Source organism: Somniosus microcephalus, chromosome 3 (assembly GCF_052327205.1).
Source record: "Somniosus microcephalus isolate GS21.2 chromosome 3, FLI_Smic_1.0, whole genome shotgun sequence".
Classification (NCBI taxonomy): domain Eukaryota; kingdom Metazoa; phylum Chordata; class Chondrichthyes; order Squaliformes; family Somniosidae; genus Somniosus; species Somniosus microcephalus.
In genome coordinates, this window is record NC_140989.1 from 284,903,431 (window position 1) to 284,919,683 (window position 16,253).

The 16,253-nt window shown below is 44.3% G+C and overlaps 1 protein-coding gene across 1 annotated transcript in view; it reads left to right on the top strand.

Annotated features, from left to right (window-relative positions):
- Positions 1-15,252, top strand: part of efcab7 (EF-hand calcium binding domain 7) — a 151,491-nt gene extending 136,239 nt beyond the window's left edge. Inside the window, exon 14 of the mRNA XM_085982688.1 lies at positions 12,568-15,252. Coding sequence (XP_085838814.1) covers positions 12,568-12,642 — 75 coding nt within the window. The 3' untranslated portion in view covers positions 12,643-15,252. The remainder of the gene's footprint in view (positions 1-12,567) is intronic.
- The last annotated feature ends 1,001 nt before the right edge of the window (positions 15,253-16,253 follow it).

The window sequence follows — 16,253 nt, forward strand, 5'->3', positions numbered from 1 at the left end:
TTTAATAGGACAATAAAGGGGAACCAGTGGATTCAATAAGGTGCCACATAAAAGGTTGCTTCGCAAGATAAGGGCTCATGGGCTTGGAGGTAATATATTAGCATGGATAGAGGATTGGTTAACTGACAGAAAACAGAGAGTAGGGATAAATGGGTAATTTTGCAGTTGGCAGACTAACTAGTGGGGTGCCACAAGGATCAGTGCTTGGGCCTCAGCTATTTACAATTTATATTAATGACTTAGATGAAGGGACCAAGTGCAATGTATCCAAGTTTGCTGACGATACAAAGCTAGGTGGGAAAGTAAGCTGTGAGTAGGACAGAAAGAGCCTGCAAAGGGATATATAGACAGGTTAAGTGAGTGGGCAATAAGATGGCAGATGGAGTATAATGTGGGGAATTGTGGGTTATTCACTTTGGTAGGAAGAATAGAAAAACAATATTTTTTAAATGGTGAGAAACTTTCTGGTGTTCAGAGAGATTTAGGTGTTGTCGTACAGGAAACATAAGAAGTTAGCATGCAGGTACAGCAAGCAGTTTGGAAGGCAAATGGCATGTTGGCCTTTATTGCAAGGGGGTTGGAGTACAAGAGTAAGGACGTCTTACTACAATTGGAGTACCACATCTGGAGTACTGTGCACAGTTTTGGTCTCCTTATTTGAGAAAGGACATACATGCCTTAGAGACGGTGTAGCAATGGTTCATTAGATTGATCCCTGGGATGAGAGGGTTGTGCTATGAGGCGAGAGTGAGTAGATTGGGCCTATACTCTCTAGAGTTTAGAAGAATGAGATGTGATCTCATTGAATCCTATAAGATTCTGAGGGGGATTGACAAGGTAGATGCTGAGAGGTTGTTTTCTCTGGCTGGAGAGTCTAGAACTAGGGGGCATAGTCTCAGGATAAGGGGTCAGCCATTTAAGACGGAGATGAGGAGGAATTTCTTTACTCAGAGGGTTGTGAAACTTTGGAATTCTCTGCCCCAGAGGGCTGTGAATGCTGAGTCATTGAGTATATTCAGGGCTGAGATAGATAGATTTTTGGACTTTAGGGGAATCAAGGGATATTTTGGTAAGAAAAATAGGGAGGTCACATATTACTTCGAAAATTCGAATCTAAGTAGGGTAGAAGAACAAAGGGATCTCGGAGTAGCAACACAGGTTAACAAGGCCTTAAAAAAAGCAAACCAAGCACTGGGGTTTATTTCTAGAGGGATTGAATTGAAAAGTAGAGAAATTATGCTAAACTTGTTTCGAACCTTGATTAGACCACACTTGGAGTACTGCATACAATTCTGGTCGCCATATTATAAAAAGGATATAGAGGCACTGGAGAGGGTGTAAAAAAGATTTTAAAGGATGATACCAGAAATGCAAGGGTATACCTATCGGGAAAGGATGTATGGGTGGGTCTCTTTTCTCTTGAAAAGAGAAGGCTGAGGGGTGACCTAATAGAGGTCTTTAAAATTATGAAAGGTTTTGATAGAGTAGATACAGAGAGAGTGTTTCCACTTGTGGGGAAGAGCAAAACTAGACTGAATGACCTGTTTCTGTGCTGTACATCCTATGTAATCTTATGTGATATGGTGATCGAGCCCGGAAAGTGGAGTTGAGGTCGAAGATCAGCCATGATCTTATTGAATGGTGGAGCAGGCTCGAAGGGCCGTATGACCTACTCCTGCTCCTTCTTATTTTCTTATGTTCCCTCACCACCCGTTGCAGGCCATGTCTGGCAGACCTGTTCAGGATTCGGCCAGTGGTAGACATTGAAGTACCCCATCCAGGATACTGATTCATCGGGGTGAGGGTGAAGTGATGGTAGATGGTGATCAGCAGGACGTTTGTCCCGCCAGTGGGAAAGGAGATACACAGGGAATGTAATGGAAGAGTATATAGGAGTTGTTTACAACTGGGTAGCTTTCTAGGCCAGTAGTATGGGACTGAAGTCACATATTAGCCAGACCAGGTAGGAGTGGGAGGCTCCCTTCCCTGAGCAACATTAGTGAAGCAGTTGGGCTTTTACTACAAAACAGAAGCTTTCATGGTTAATTTTTTCTGGTGCGAGTCCACCAATTATCATATTTTATTGAATTAAATTTCACAGCTTGCCATGGTGGGATTTAAATTCATGACCTCGAGGCTTCTAATCCAGTACTATAACCACTAGGCTGCTATACAAATTTTCCTGTTAAACATTTCTTTATTAGTGTTCACTAAACTGTGTGATGCGGTATAAAGCTATATATACCAGAAGGATTTCAGGTTTCATCCCCAGTCAAGAGTTATGTGATCTTAGCCAGGGTAGCAATGGGGTACTGCAGTTGACTAGAGCAGGAAAATCAGCTGTCCTAATCGCTATACAGTGACCCCAGTTTGAAAGTCCACTGATCGAATTTAATCCGTGTGGGTGCAATTGGAGGCAGGTCGGGTAGGAAAGTTGACATTTCTTGGAGTGGGTCAGGAACCCACCGTCATCCCGCCCCCACCTGCCTTTCCCTCGGACACGTCTGTTAGCGCGGCAGCGACCCGACCGGCAGAGGCAGGCAGCCCACTTTAAACTATTATTAGCTTGCTGTCAGACCCTTGAGTCTTTCAAACCTTACCTTTCCAATTGCACTGGATGCCCACTCACGCTGCTCGAGAATCACGTCTGTCAACCTGAGGCGGGAGTTCAGTGTCCATTGATCCAGCTGATTAGTTGACAGCATCAAAAGTAGTATAAAAGCTCCCACCTGACACTGATCACTTTCCTCAGGCAGAAGCTGCTGCTGACTGCATTCCCAGCACAGATTGAGCTTTCTGCAGGCAGCAAGTCTTTCCAGCAAAGTCTCCATCCAGTGCCACCTCATTGGAAGAATCTCTCTCACCATTGACAGATTGCTTCTGTCAACTCTACTTGACTTGCCATCTATTCCATCAGCATGGGTGCCATTTATACAGTCTCACCTTGGTCCTCAGAATTTTTAATTTTTAAAATTTGTTTATGGGATGTGGGCGTCGCTGGCAAAGCCAATATTTATTGCCCTTGAGAAGGTGGTGGTGAGCTGCTGCCTTGAACCGCTGCAGTCCGTGTGGTGAAGGTACTCCCACAGTGCTGTTAGGTAGGGACTTCCAGGATTTTGACCCAGCGACGATGAAGGATCGGCAACGTACTTCCAAGTCAGGATGGTGTGTGACTTGGAGGTGGTGGTGCTCCCATGCGCCTGCTGCCCTTGTCCTTCTAGGTGGAAGAAGCCTTGGCAAGTTGCTGCAGTGCATCTTGTAGATGGTACACACTGCAGCCACGGTACGCTGGTGGTGGAGGGAGTGAATGTTTAAGGTGGTGGATGGGGTGCCAATCAAGCGGGCTGCTTTGTCCTGGATGGTGTTGAGCTTCTTGAGTGTTGTTGGAGCTGCACTCATCCAGGCAAGTGGAGAGTATTCCATCACACTCCTTACTTGTGCCTTGTAGATGGTGGAAAGGCTTTGAGGAGTCAGGAGGTGAGACACTCACCGCAGAATACCCAGCCTCTGACCTGCTCTTGTTGCCACAGTATTTATGTGGCTGGTCCAGTTAAGTTTCTGGTCAATGGTGACCCCCAGGATGTTGATGGTGGGGGTTTCAGCGATGGTAATGCTGTTGAATGTCATGGGGCAGTGGTTAGACTCTCGCTTGTTGAAGATAGTCAATGCCTGGCACTGGTGTGGCACGAATGTTACCTGCCACTTATCAGCCCAAGCCTGAATGTCGTCCAGGTCTTGTTGCATGTGGGCATAGACTGCTTCATTATCTGAGGAGCTGTGAATGGCATTGAACACTGCAGTCATCAGCGAATCCCCAATTCTGACCTTATGTTGGAGGGAAGGTCTTTGATGAAGCAGTTGAAGATGGTTGAACCTAGGACAGTGCCCTGAGGAACTCCTGCAGCGATGTCCTGGGGCTGTGATGATTGACCTTCAACCACCTTCCTTTGTGCTAGGTATGACCACGATGAACCCCAACACCAGCAGCACCAACAACACCACCACCAACCTTCTCCTCAACGCCCTGATACTGCACAGGACAGAGGGAATCAGCGCAGGGTTGCAAACATGCCGGAGGCAATACCCACAACATAAGGTATAAAGGCAAGAGGATGAGATTCCTCAACATGACTGAGCAGCAGTGCCAAAGGAGGCACAGGCTATCGCTCCAGGTCGTCGCAGACATTTGCACATTGCTGGAGCAAGACCTACAGCCCAGAGGAGTGGGTGTTCATGCCTTACCAGTGGCTGTCAAAGTCACCAGCACCCCCAACTTCTTCGCGTCAGGCTCCTTCCAGGGATGTGCAGCAGACATTTCCGGCATCTTGCAGTCGGTCGTCCACAGATGCATCCCACAGGTCACTGATGCCATGTTTGACAAGTCAGCCAATTATATCAACTTTGCCACTGATGAAGCCAGTGTTACTGAGCGAGTGCTCAGCTTTGCCACTCTGGCTGGCTTTCCACGGGTGCAGGGCGTCATTGACTGCACACATGTCACCATCAGGGCACCCCATCATAACCCAGGAGTGTTTGTCAACCGCAAGGGCTTCCACCCCCTCCATGTGCAGCTCATCTGCAACCATAGGAAGATCATCATGCATGTGTGTGCCAAATTCCCTGGCAGCTGCCATGACTCGTTCATCCTTCGCCAGTCCAACCTCCCACAGCTCTTCGCACCTCCAAACAGACTTTCCGGCTGGCTGCTTGGAGATGAGGGCTATCCACTGAAGACGTGGCTCATGACACCCTTGAGGAAGCCGAGGAGAGATATAATGAAATCCCCATCTCCACCAGATGTGTCATAGAGCGGACAATGGACATGCTGAAAATTCGCTTCAGATACCTTGACAGATCTGGAGGAGCCCTTCAGTATGCACCAGCCAGGGTCTCCAGAATCCCCGTGGTTTGCTGCACAACATAGCGCAGCAGCGAGGCTTAGCGCTGCATAAGGAGCAAGGCACTGAGCGCACAGCCTCTTCAGAGGAGGAGGAGAAGGATGAGGAGCATTAGCTGGAAGACGAGGAGGAGCAGAAGCTGGAGGAACCTGTAGTGCAGATGGCACCAGCAGTCAAGCATATGGAGGCCTGGAATGGCCTCATCATGGCCAGATTTACTTAACTTTACGCAGTACACCCATATGGTTGCCACATGCTTCGTCAGGTCGGCAACACCCCACAACCACACCATAAAACATCCCTACAATGACCAAGCCATTCCTTTCACAGTCACCACCATTGCTGGAGTTAAAGTTGTCTGACTCTTCACTCCAGCTAACTGAGCCACTTCCAAAGGTGCACACAAATTTGTCCAAGACCGGAAAGTTTTGAAAATAAATATATTTATGGTTTACATGACATTAACTGAAACTTCACATTAACATTGAATAAAACACCCAAGTGCCTACCCATGTGAATCTACTTGTGTGGCATCTTTCTCTTCCATGTGCTTCTACATGGTGTTACCCCTGTGGCTTCAGCAGAGGTAAAGGCAGTCTGCTCACTTCCCTGCTGCAACTGCTTAGACACTTTTGGCGGTCATCCCCTGGGTTTTGGAGCCTGTGATGGCCCTGACAAAGTTTGCTCCTCCTGCGACCGTGCGGGCGCGGACTTGGCCATCGCTGTCAGGGGAGTCTTCTGGGGCTCTGACTGAGGGGGTGGCAACAGGGGAGAAGTGTGAGCAATTTGAGAGGAGCCCCCACTTCCATGTCCCCTCTTACCATCATCCCTTTCATGGGCCACCCGCACTTTCCTGCTAGCAAGGAGCTGGAGCGCACCTTGCTGCACATCAGTGGGGCCACTGACATCCCTCGTAGAGTGGAGGTCTATGAGCCTCTACCAGCTATTCTCCATAGACAACCATCTATGCTCCATAGAGACCATGTGCCCCTGTGAGTGGCGCATTAGCTGCTCCATGCAGGTGGCCATCCTATCCATGGAGGAGCCTACAGAGGTGCCATTGTCTGCAACACAGTGGTGCTCATGTTGGAGATGGACTCCTCCATTCTCTGAACATTTGCTGACATCCCACTTGCAAAACCTGTCAAAGCCTCCTGAACTTGTTCCTGCAGCTCCAGGATCACCCTCTTTATGGATGGCCCCCGAGGCTTGGTGTTTGCATGCAGCTGAGCAGAGCTGGGAGAGTCCTGCACCCTCCAGCGAGGAGTTTCCACTGCTGTCACTGTTTCCACCTTGCTCCGTTGTGATTTGTGAGACACCAGGTGACAACACTATATCTTGCGAGGGACCCAACGATGTGTGCATCTCTGCGCTGATGCTGGGTGCGCTTCTGTCTGGTGACGGTGTGCCCTCAGAGGCTGGAAGCTCCTCTGAGGAGTCATATTCCTCTTGCTCCTGGACAGTGGAGGGGGGCTCTTGATGGTCCTGTGGGAGAGTTAAAGAGATGAGTTAGATATGTCATATGTAGATTGGGTATAGATGACCATTCAGTGACTGATGACATCAGTCCCCGTGTGAGTGACTGATGTATACCATGTAGCTGTATGATATGTAATTCTGTCACCAGGTTGCTGAGTTGTCCCCCTCTCTCCATCTCCCACCTCCAGGTGCTCGGCGACTCCCGACAGCTCTGATGCAGCCGATCTGCTGTTGTGATGGTAGCCATTGATGGGGTTCCACTGCCAGTTCTCTCCCTCTCCCTCTTATTGTGGGCTCTCTTTTCCTGCAAGGTGGGAAAGAAGAGAAGGTTGAGTGAGAGTGTTGGAATGAGTGTAAGTAATGGATGGATTATATCGGTAGAGGGTGACTATGATGGAATGGAGTGGCAATTCCAAGTGGCCTCCTTGTGTGTTAGTTGGTATGATTGCACTAGGATGAGTTTGAGTGTGAGGGATGGCTAGTAAGATGGGGATGTGATAATGTAGATAGAGAGGGATGGGTGGAGGTAAGGATGTGCGGGAGTAGGGTTGGGAAGGCAGAGTGATGGGGATGTGATGAGAGGCACAGCAGGATGAAGGTGAGTGTGGCTTTGGACTCCCCTTTCCTGATCCAATAAGATCATTGAATTGTTTGCGGCACTACACCCAGGTCCTCCTGACGACATCTCTGCTATTGATTCTCTGCAATTTGGAGCCATGCTGTCTTGGTCTGCTGGGGAGGTCTCTTCCAGCCATCAGCAGGGGAGAGGACCTCCCTGCGCGCTCTGACTCCCTCCACAAGCATATAATCATAATCATAATCAACTTTTATTGTCATTGTTAGTGCACAAGTGCAGTACAACGAAATGTAGGCTTGCGGCCCCCGAGAGTGTACATTTAGATTAAGACATTTAAACATTCAACATACATTTGGCTTGTAATACATTAACATAAACATAACCATAATAAAGTGCATTGGCAGATGTGCAGGCTTTAGAGTTTATTTGTGGAGTTCAGTAGGGTGACAGCCCTGGGAAAGAAGCTGTTCCTAAATTTGGTCGTACGGGTGCCAATGCATCTGTAGCGTCTCCCAAATGGCAGGAGGGCGAACAGACTGTGGCTGGGGTGGGTAGGGTCTTTGATGATGGACCGTGACCTCCGTAAACAGCGTTTCTGGTATATGTGCTCTATGGTCGGTAGCCGGGTGCCGGTAATGCGTTGGGCAGTTTTGACTACCCGCTGCAGGGCTTTCCGGTCATAGTAGCTACAGCTGCCATACCATACTGTGATACAGTTCGTCAGGGAGTCATTGGAGAACCTGGGTGCAGCCCTCTCTCTGTCTCTGTGCAGTCATCTTTGCTGATCTGGGCAGCAGTGGAATTGTGCAATGCAGTGACTGCACTACCCGAGATGAACTTTCAAATGCAAGGTGACCATGGCTTCTTTAAATATCCCAGCTGAAAACGCGTCATCGATGACATCACCAGACCTGCTCCATTTAATTGGGCCGGGTAACGCGCAGGACGGGCTTAATAAGACCTATTAATGTAAAGTCGTTTTGTGGAGTGAGATGGAACCAGAAACGGGCTTGTGATCCGCCATGGCGGCCGCCTGCACCAGACCCGTGAGGTAGGGAAAATTCCGGCCCGCCTGTGTGAATGATAGTTAAGGAAAGGATTGGGTTTTACTTTGGTACCCTCCACAGTCAAATAGCTGGTCAATATTCACACATGAAGGTTGGTGCCATCCTGGAAATTGTACTGTTGAATGCAGCATCAACTTTGATAGAAGGAAAAAAAGTACATTTTTGGAATTTAAAAAAATCCACCTTTAACTTTTGAGTTGCTGAAGTACATTTCCATGGGAGCTGAGTACCATCTGGTACCTCACCCAAGTGACTCTCTTTCTCATTTGAGCTTATACATGATCAACAATCTATTTGACAAGAGAATCTCAGCCAAGCTTAATCCAATCCTAATCCAAAGACTGCATATCAGTAAGAATGACTGGATAGCAATCAGGAGTAGGACATACGAACATATGAATGAGGAGCAGGAGTAGGCCACTCGGCCCTTCGAGCCTGCTCTACCATTCAAAAAGATCATGGCTGATCCAATTCCCGCCTACCTCCGATAACCTTTCACCCCCTTGCTTACCAAGAATCTATCTACCTCTGCCTTAAAAATATTCAAAGACTCTGCTCCCACCGCCCTCTGAGGAAGAGAGTTCCAAAGACTCACGACCCTCTGTGAGACAAAAATTTCTCCTCATTGCTGTCTTAAATGGGCGACCCCTTATTTTTAAACAGTGACCCCTAGTTCTAGATTCCCCCACAAGAGGAAACATCCTCTCCACATCCACCCTGTCCAGACCCCTCAGGATCTTATATGTTTCAATCAAGTCACCTCTTACTCTTCTAAACTCCAGCGATACAAGCCTAGCCTGTCCAACCTTTCCTCATAAGACAACCCGCCCATTCCAGGTATTAGTCTAGTAAACCTTCTCTGAACTGCTTCCAACGCATTTACATCCTTCCTTAAATAAGACGACCAATACTGTACACAGTACTCCAGATGTGGTCTCACCAATGCCCTGTATAACTGAAGCATAACCTCCTTACTTTTGTATTCAATTCCCCTTGCAATAAACGATAACATTCTATTAGCTTTCCTAATTACTTACTGTACCTGCATAGTAACCTTTTGCGATTCATGCACTAGTACACCCAGATCCCTCTGCATCTCAGAGCTCTGCAATCTCTCACCATTTAGATAATATGCTTTTTTATTCTTCCTGCCAAAATGGACTTCTTCACATTTTCCCACATTATACTCCATTTGCCAGATCTTTGCCCACTCATTTAACCTATCTATATCCCTTTGTAGCCTCCTTATGTCCTCTTCACAATTTACTTTCCTACCTATCTTTGTGTCATTAGCAAATTTAGCAACCATACCTTCGGTCCCTTCATCCAAGTCATTTATATAAATTGTAAAAAGTTGAGGCCCCAGCACTGATCCCTGTGGCACACCACTTGTTACATCTTGCCAATCAGAAAATGACCCATTTATGCCTACTCTCTGTTTCCTGTTAGCTAGCCAATCTTCTATCCATGCCAATATGTTACCCCCTACACCATGAGCTTTTATTTTCCACAATAACCTTTGATGTGGCACCTTATCAAATGCCTTCTAGAAATCTAAGTACAGTACATTCACTGGTTCCCCTTTATCCACAGCACATGTTACTTCCTCAAAGAACTCCAATACATTGGTTAAACATGATTTCCCTTGCACAAAACCATGTTGACTCTGCCTGATTACTTTGAACTTTTCTAAGTGCCCTGCTATAACGTCTTTAATAATAGCTTCTAACATCTTCCCTATGACAGATGTTAAGCTAACTGGCCTGTAGTTTCCTGCTTTCTGTCTCCCTTTTTGAATAAAGGAGTTACATTTGGTATTTTCCAATCTAATAGAACCTTCCCCGAATCTAGGGAATTTTGGAAAATTAGAACCAACGCATCAACTATCTCACTAGCCACTTTTAAGACCTTAGGATGAAGTCCATCAGGACCCGGGGACTTGTCAGCCTGCAGCTCCAACAATTTGCTCAGTACCACTTCCGTGGTGATTATAATTTTCTTGAGTTCCTCCCTCCCTTCCATTTCCTGATTTACAGCTATTTGTGGGATGTTACTTGTATCCTCTATAGTGAAAAGCGATGCAAAATACCTGTTCAATTCAGCTGCCATCTCCTTATTTTCCATTATTAATTCCCCAGACTCACTTTTTATAGGACCAACGCTCACTTTGTTAACTCTTTTCTTTTATAAATATCTATAGAAACTCTTACTATCTGTTTTTATATTTCTAACTAGCTTTCTCTCGTACTCTAATTTTTCTCTCCTTATTAATCTTTTAGTCATTCTTTGCTGTTTTTTGTATTCTGTCCAATCTCCTGACCTGCCACCCATCTTTGTGCAATTATATGCTTTTTCTTTAAGTTTAATACTATCTTTAACTTTTTTAGTTAACTACAGATGGTGGGTCCTCCCCTTGGAATTTTTCTTTCTTGTTGGAATGTACATATTCTGTGTATTTTGAAATATCCCCATAACTGTCTGCCAGTGCAACTCTATTGACCTATCCCTTAACCTAATTTGCCAGTTCACTTTAGGAGCCCTGCCTGATTTTTTTTCTCACTCTCCTTAGGCTAATGGGCTCTGAAATATACTGCCCAGCCATCAACCTCAGCTGAGGTCCGATTACTCACCAGACAGCAGAGAAAATCCATTTTATTTAACTTCACATTTCTATGCTTCTCTTAGAATCCATTTGACCTATCGTGTCTGTGCTGGCTCTTTGAAAGAGCTATCCAATTGGTCCCACTCTCCTGTTCTTTCCCCATACCGCTGTAAACGTTTTCCCTTCAAGTATTTGTCCAATTTCCTTTTGAAAGTTACTATTGAATCTGCTTCCACCACCCTCTCGGGCAGTGCAATCCAGATCATAACTTGCTGAGTAAAAAAAATTCTCCTCATCTCACCTCTGGCTCTTTTGCCAATCATTTAAATCTGTGTCCTCTGGTTACTGACCCTTCTGACACTGAAAATAGTTTCTCCTTATTTACTCTATCAAAACCCTTCATGATTTTGAATGCCTCTATTAAATCTCCCCTTAACCTTCTCTGTTCTAAGGATAACAATCCCAGCTTCTCTAGTCTCTCCAAGTAACTGAAGTCCTTCATGCCTAGTACCATTCTAGTAAATCTCTTCTGCACCCTCTCATGAATTGTATTGTCCTAAACAGTGTCCCATTGTGGTTTAATAAAGTAACGAAGCTCACAGGAGTTACTACTAGGGCTTTAAAGTGTGGTTTCTGAAACTAATTACACGAAATCATTTGAGTTAATGCAGAAAGGACTGGTGCTGCTTCTGATTGACTGACAGATTAGTGCTGCGTTCAAGAGATTCATTCTTCAGCAAGTAGATCTTGCATAAATGAAAGTGTCTGCGATGAGATGAAGAATTTCCCAGCCCAGCATACTACATTCATAGATCACATTACTTAAGTACATCTTTTCCTCCAAAAATCGTTGATGATGGTGATCAGTTAATTTAATTTTAACTGAGTGAATATTTAAGTTTGTTAGTGTTATTGCATTTACAGAATGCCATACAGATGGCTCTGCAAACTAACACTTGTGGCATTTTAATCAAACCCACAGCTGCTGTGATAAATAAGTTAATGAAACCAGCCTATGTGGCATGTACTATGTTCCTCAACCACGTTTTGTAGCATCTGCATTACAGACAAATGAAGGTTATACTTCAAGAACCAGTGTTCATAGAAAATAACCCACCAAGTTTCACTGGCCACATAACTCATGACTGATACAAAGTTATGAGTAAGTAGTGTGAATTATCCTTGAACATAAGGATTAATCTCTGTAAAACAGAGGTTATCCATGGGTTTTCTATTTATCAATTGTAAAAGTTTAAATGACCTTTTACTGTATCAGTGATATTGGGCCATCCTTGCCAACACTAGTTTAGTGAGAGGCTAGTAGTGCAGGATAACATAATGGCCGAACATCACTGAAAATAGTTTTCTTTTTAACAATAAACATTAGGAATGATTTTTTTTTAATTAGAGGGTTTTTGTCCCAATAGGTAGTGAAATCCTTTTCCTACTCCTAAATCTCCCCATCTATTTCTGAAGGTGCTAATTCATACTGGGATTTGATTCCATGGGCACCAGTTGCCAAAATTGTTGTCCTTGGTGTGAGCCTAGACTGAACGTTGGTGGACTATTTATCCGTGAATGGCATTGGCTGTAAACCGCTTTGGATGTCCTGAGGTTGTGAAAGGCTCTATAAATGCAAGTCCTTTATCACGGCCAGCGCAGACCCTGTCCTCACTCAATATCCACATACACACTTCCAGCTGAGATCACTGCATACTGATCAGTAGTAGAAATCCTGGTTGATTTTCCCCTCCCTCGCTCAGACACACTGAGGACAATTGTAGTGATCCGAGTTGTATCCTGGCTGATATCAATAAACTCGCCACAGACCATGGAAAGATTAAATTGGAGATAGGGCTGGGGAGGAAACTGAACATACCCCCACCCCCCATAGAATAAAATGCAAACATTAATTTTAATATTTTCTTATCCTTTTATTTGTAGGTTTGTCAACATGTGATGCCTGTCAATGAGAGGCAGGAATGGATTTACTGCTGCACAGAAAGCATTGTGACCTGAAATGAGGCACAGGAAAGGAGCTGCATTATTGAGCTGCATTATCAAGCATCTGGGTGGCAATGCTCCTGTGTGCAAAGTGTGCAAGTTAAATTGACACTTTTGTGTGTGTGTGTGTGCCTTCTAATGTATTTTTAATTGATCTCATTTATTTGTTGGCTATGTGTTTTGTATAATCATGGTTCTATGGAATATGGCATTTACATATCAAAAGGGAAATTGTTAATGTTGGATTGTGAAATCACACTACACAAAAATGCTTTTTTTGGGGGATTACTGTAATTTGATATTATGCCTTTGTGTATTAATGAACGCTACCCTAATTACAATAACACAATACCCACAAAAATGAAATTAATGCTAAGTGGCCTAAAAGCATAGGCATTAGAGAGCGACATTGGAGCATATCTCAAGACCAGATGGTCTCCGGGCCGTCCATCAATCCAGTCCATCTGCTACTGCTGAAGTGAGTTTTGTCGGGCTTTTGGCCAGGCCACCAGATGCGGTGTCTCACGTTTGCAATGTCTTCACTGTACTAAAACTAATATTCTATGATGCCTCGCAACATGGCCTCTTCTAATCAGCTGATCATGGAGTGCGATCAATGGCAGTCTGGTAGGAATCTTTTGTTAAAACAATTGCACCTAGCCAGTGGAAGCAAGTTGTGTTGCAGGCAATGTGTCTTTGTGTGGGAGAAAAGAAAACTGAGGGAGGAAAATAAAATACATTAATTGATAGACATTAAAGAGGCATTGAACAGTATTATGGCGAGATTTTAAAAACTGGAAGTCTGAAATAAAAATAGGGTAATGTTTTGGGTGGTGATCTCACTCAAGATGTTAGCCTATCTTTCACATTACTAAATTAAAACAGCATCACAAAAATCTGCATCGCAAAGTTTACAATAGAGCAGATGGTGCTTCAGAGGCACAGTAAATATTCCCAGCAGGCCGTGCGGTACCTGTGGAAATAGCTGACAGTGTGGCCTGTTGCAGAAATTGAGCCTGTTCGAAAACCCTGAAAAGCTGAAAGTGCCCCTTTAATGGCTTTACCTATGTAATTACATTTTCCAGTTACTTATTCTTATCAAGTCTTAATACATTCAGAATTGTGAAGCTTCATAGGAAAGCAGTATTATTATTTTTAACAGGATTTTACACAATTGCAGTTGTGATTTTTCAGATGCAATTTGTTTACATGTATACTGTGCTTTCACCTCTGGCATCTTGTTTCCTAGAGGAATAGGTGAAAATCTTCTGCTGGTTGGACAGATCTTGTGTGAACAAGCTTGGACAGTCTCAACCCAGTTCCTATGGCCATAGGCCTGCAGCAAAACACTGCCTCTAAGCTGGCCATGTCACTCCGAGGCACAGGTTGGCTGGTGTGGGAAATGGAGAAGTGTCAAACAGGTGCAGTAACGGGTACCTTTACGAGGTTACACCAGAGCACCTAACCTTGCCGTACTTGACTGGTGTACTTTTTGCTGAGACTGGGTATTCAAAATAGAAAGTGTTCCAGTGCTTAACACTAAAATCCTTGACTTTGAACACAAAATTCACAGGAAAAAGTACATGTACTGATCACATTCTAGATATCTTTCATCTTATTTTTAATGTACTTGAAATTTAGCTACCAGATATTTGTTGTGCCAATTTTTTTATATATATACTGTAGATATTTTTTTTTAATATTTCAAAATAATATTGTTGGCTTCAGTATTTTGAGCTGAGCTTTACATCCTTGGGGGCATAATCTCTCCAACTTCTTTCCCATCCCACTCACCTCTTCCACTGCCCCAGAGGATCAACAATCACTGGCCCTCTCCATATACCCTTCCAGAATGTTTGATCATTCATGAGCAAAGCCTTTTCCATTCACAATGTCATTGTGATTGATTCTATTGAAATTTTGGGACTCCCTGGTAGTGACTCCTTTCCCCTCACAGAAGCCTTACTGCCTGGCTTCACTTTCCATGACCAGTACCACCCAAATTACCATGGTGATGGCATGGTCCTCATTGCCAGTCTCATCTTTTATTTCTCCCCCTACTTCTCTGGTACATTCTCCTACTTTGAGCATTACAACCTCATACCTATCTTTTAAAATCTCAAAAAATTCATGGCCCCCCTCGTGCACCATGCCAACTTTCTTACTAAGATGTTTTACCTTCGCTCTTCCCCCAGCCTCTGCATCAAGTGACTCCTCATCCTTGGTGATTTCAGTCTGCACCTTAACTCCCCATATCCTCTTATTCTCTGACTTCACCACCCTGCTGTCTTTCCTCAATATCACCTTTTATATAATCTCTCCCACCCATATCCTTGTACAACCTCCTTGACCTCGTCATCTCTCACACCATCTGCATCCGAAGTTTGAATCACTGACGGGACAATCTCTGGCCACTTCTTTGTTTCTTGTCACGTTTTGGGTTTTCTGATTATTTTTTGTTTTCATGGGAAGGATTTGGGAATGAGTTATGTCTTAAGTGTTATGTTTTTAAAACAAAGTTTCATAGATATTTAAAAAGCCACAGGCTGAAGCCATTTGACAAAAAGTTTATTTATTAATGAGCCAGACATTGAAGATGTGTATTAAATCCAGATTGTAGAATGACACCGCTCACAGTCTACTTCAAACTGAGACGATGAGAATCACGTGTCTCATCCAAGGCTCACTACACCAAGCTGGCCCCTATTTTCACAATAGCAAGAGATGTATTCTTCAATCCCACACCCCCAGAGATGGGAGAAGTAGCTGGCCTTATTGACAGGCTTACTGATGAATCACTGAACAAGGAAGAAGGCTAAAGGATAGCTCTCCTACTCGCAGAGGACAGAGGAACACGGGTAATCAGTCAACCAGCTGAAATGGAAACTGAACGAGCAAGGGAAACAAGCTTATCTCAAGCCAAAATCCAGTCAGAATAAGAGGCTGACAGATCATTAAGCAATCCAGCTAATAAGGGTAGTGTAGCATAATTTTATTATTGTCCTTGTTCTTGAGGAGGATTCTGTAATTGGGTGAATCAAGGTGAGATTTGATTACATATGTTACTCTGAACATTCATGCAATCTGCAAAATAAGTGTTTTAAGAATTTGTATCTGGTCTCATCTCACAAAGTGTTTCATTCTACCTTTGGAAAGAATGGAGAAGTGCACGTGAGGGCACATACGAAAGACATGATAAGTTCAGATCACAAGAGGGTGCTACTGTTACACCACCAGTAACACGATTGTATAATTAGATATTGAACAGCACAGGCACATTCCTGAATGTAAAACACTTGGACCATTTATGGAAGTGACCAGCAGCCAAGAAAATACCAAAGGCAGACCTAAAACCTGAAACCTGAATCCTCCTATCCACTATTCCCTTCATCCTTCCTGGAAAAAAATCTTAACCAGCTCCCTCGCAAATTCACACTCAAATTCCTACAGTACAGCTACAACACTGGCATTTATCCGACAATGTGGAAAACTGCCCAGGTATGACTTGTCCACAAAAAGCAGGACAAATCCAACCCGGCCAATTACTACCCCATCAGTCTACTCTCAATCATCAGCAAAGTGATGGATGGTGTCATCGACAGTGTTATCAAGCAGCAATTACTCAC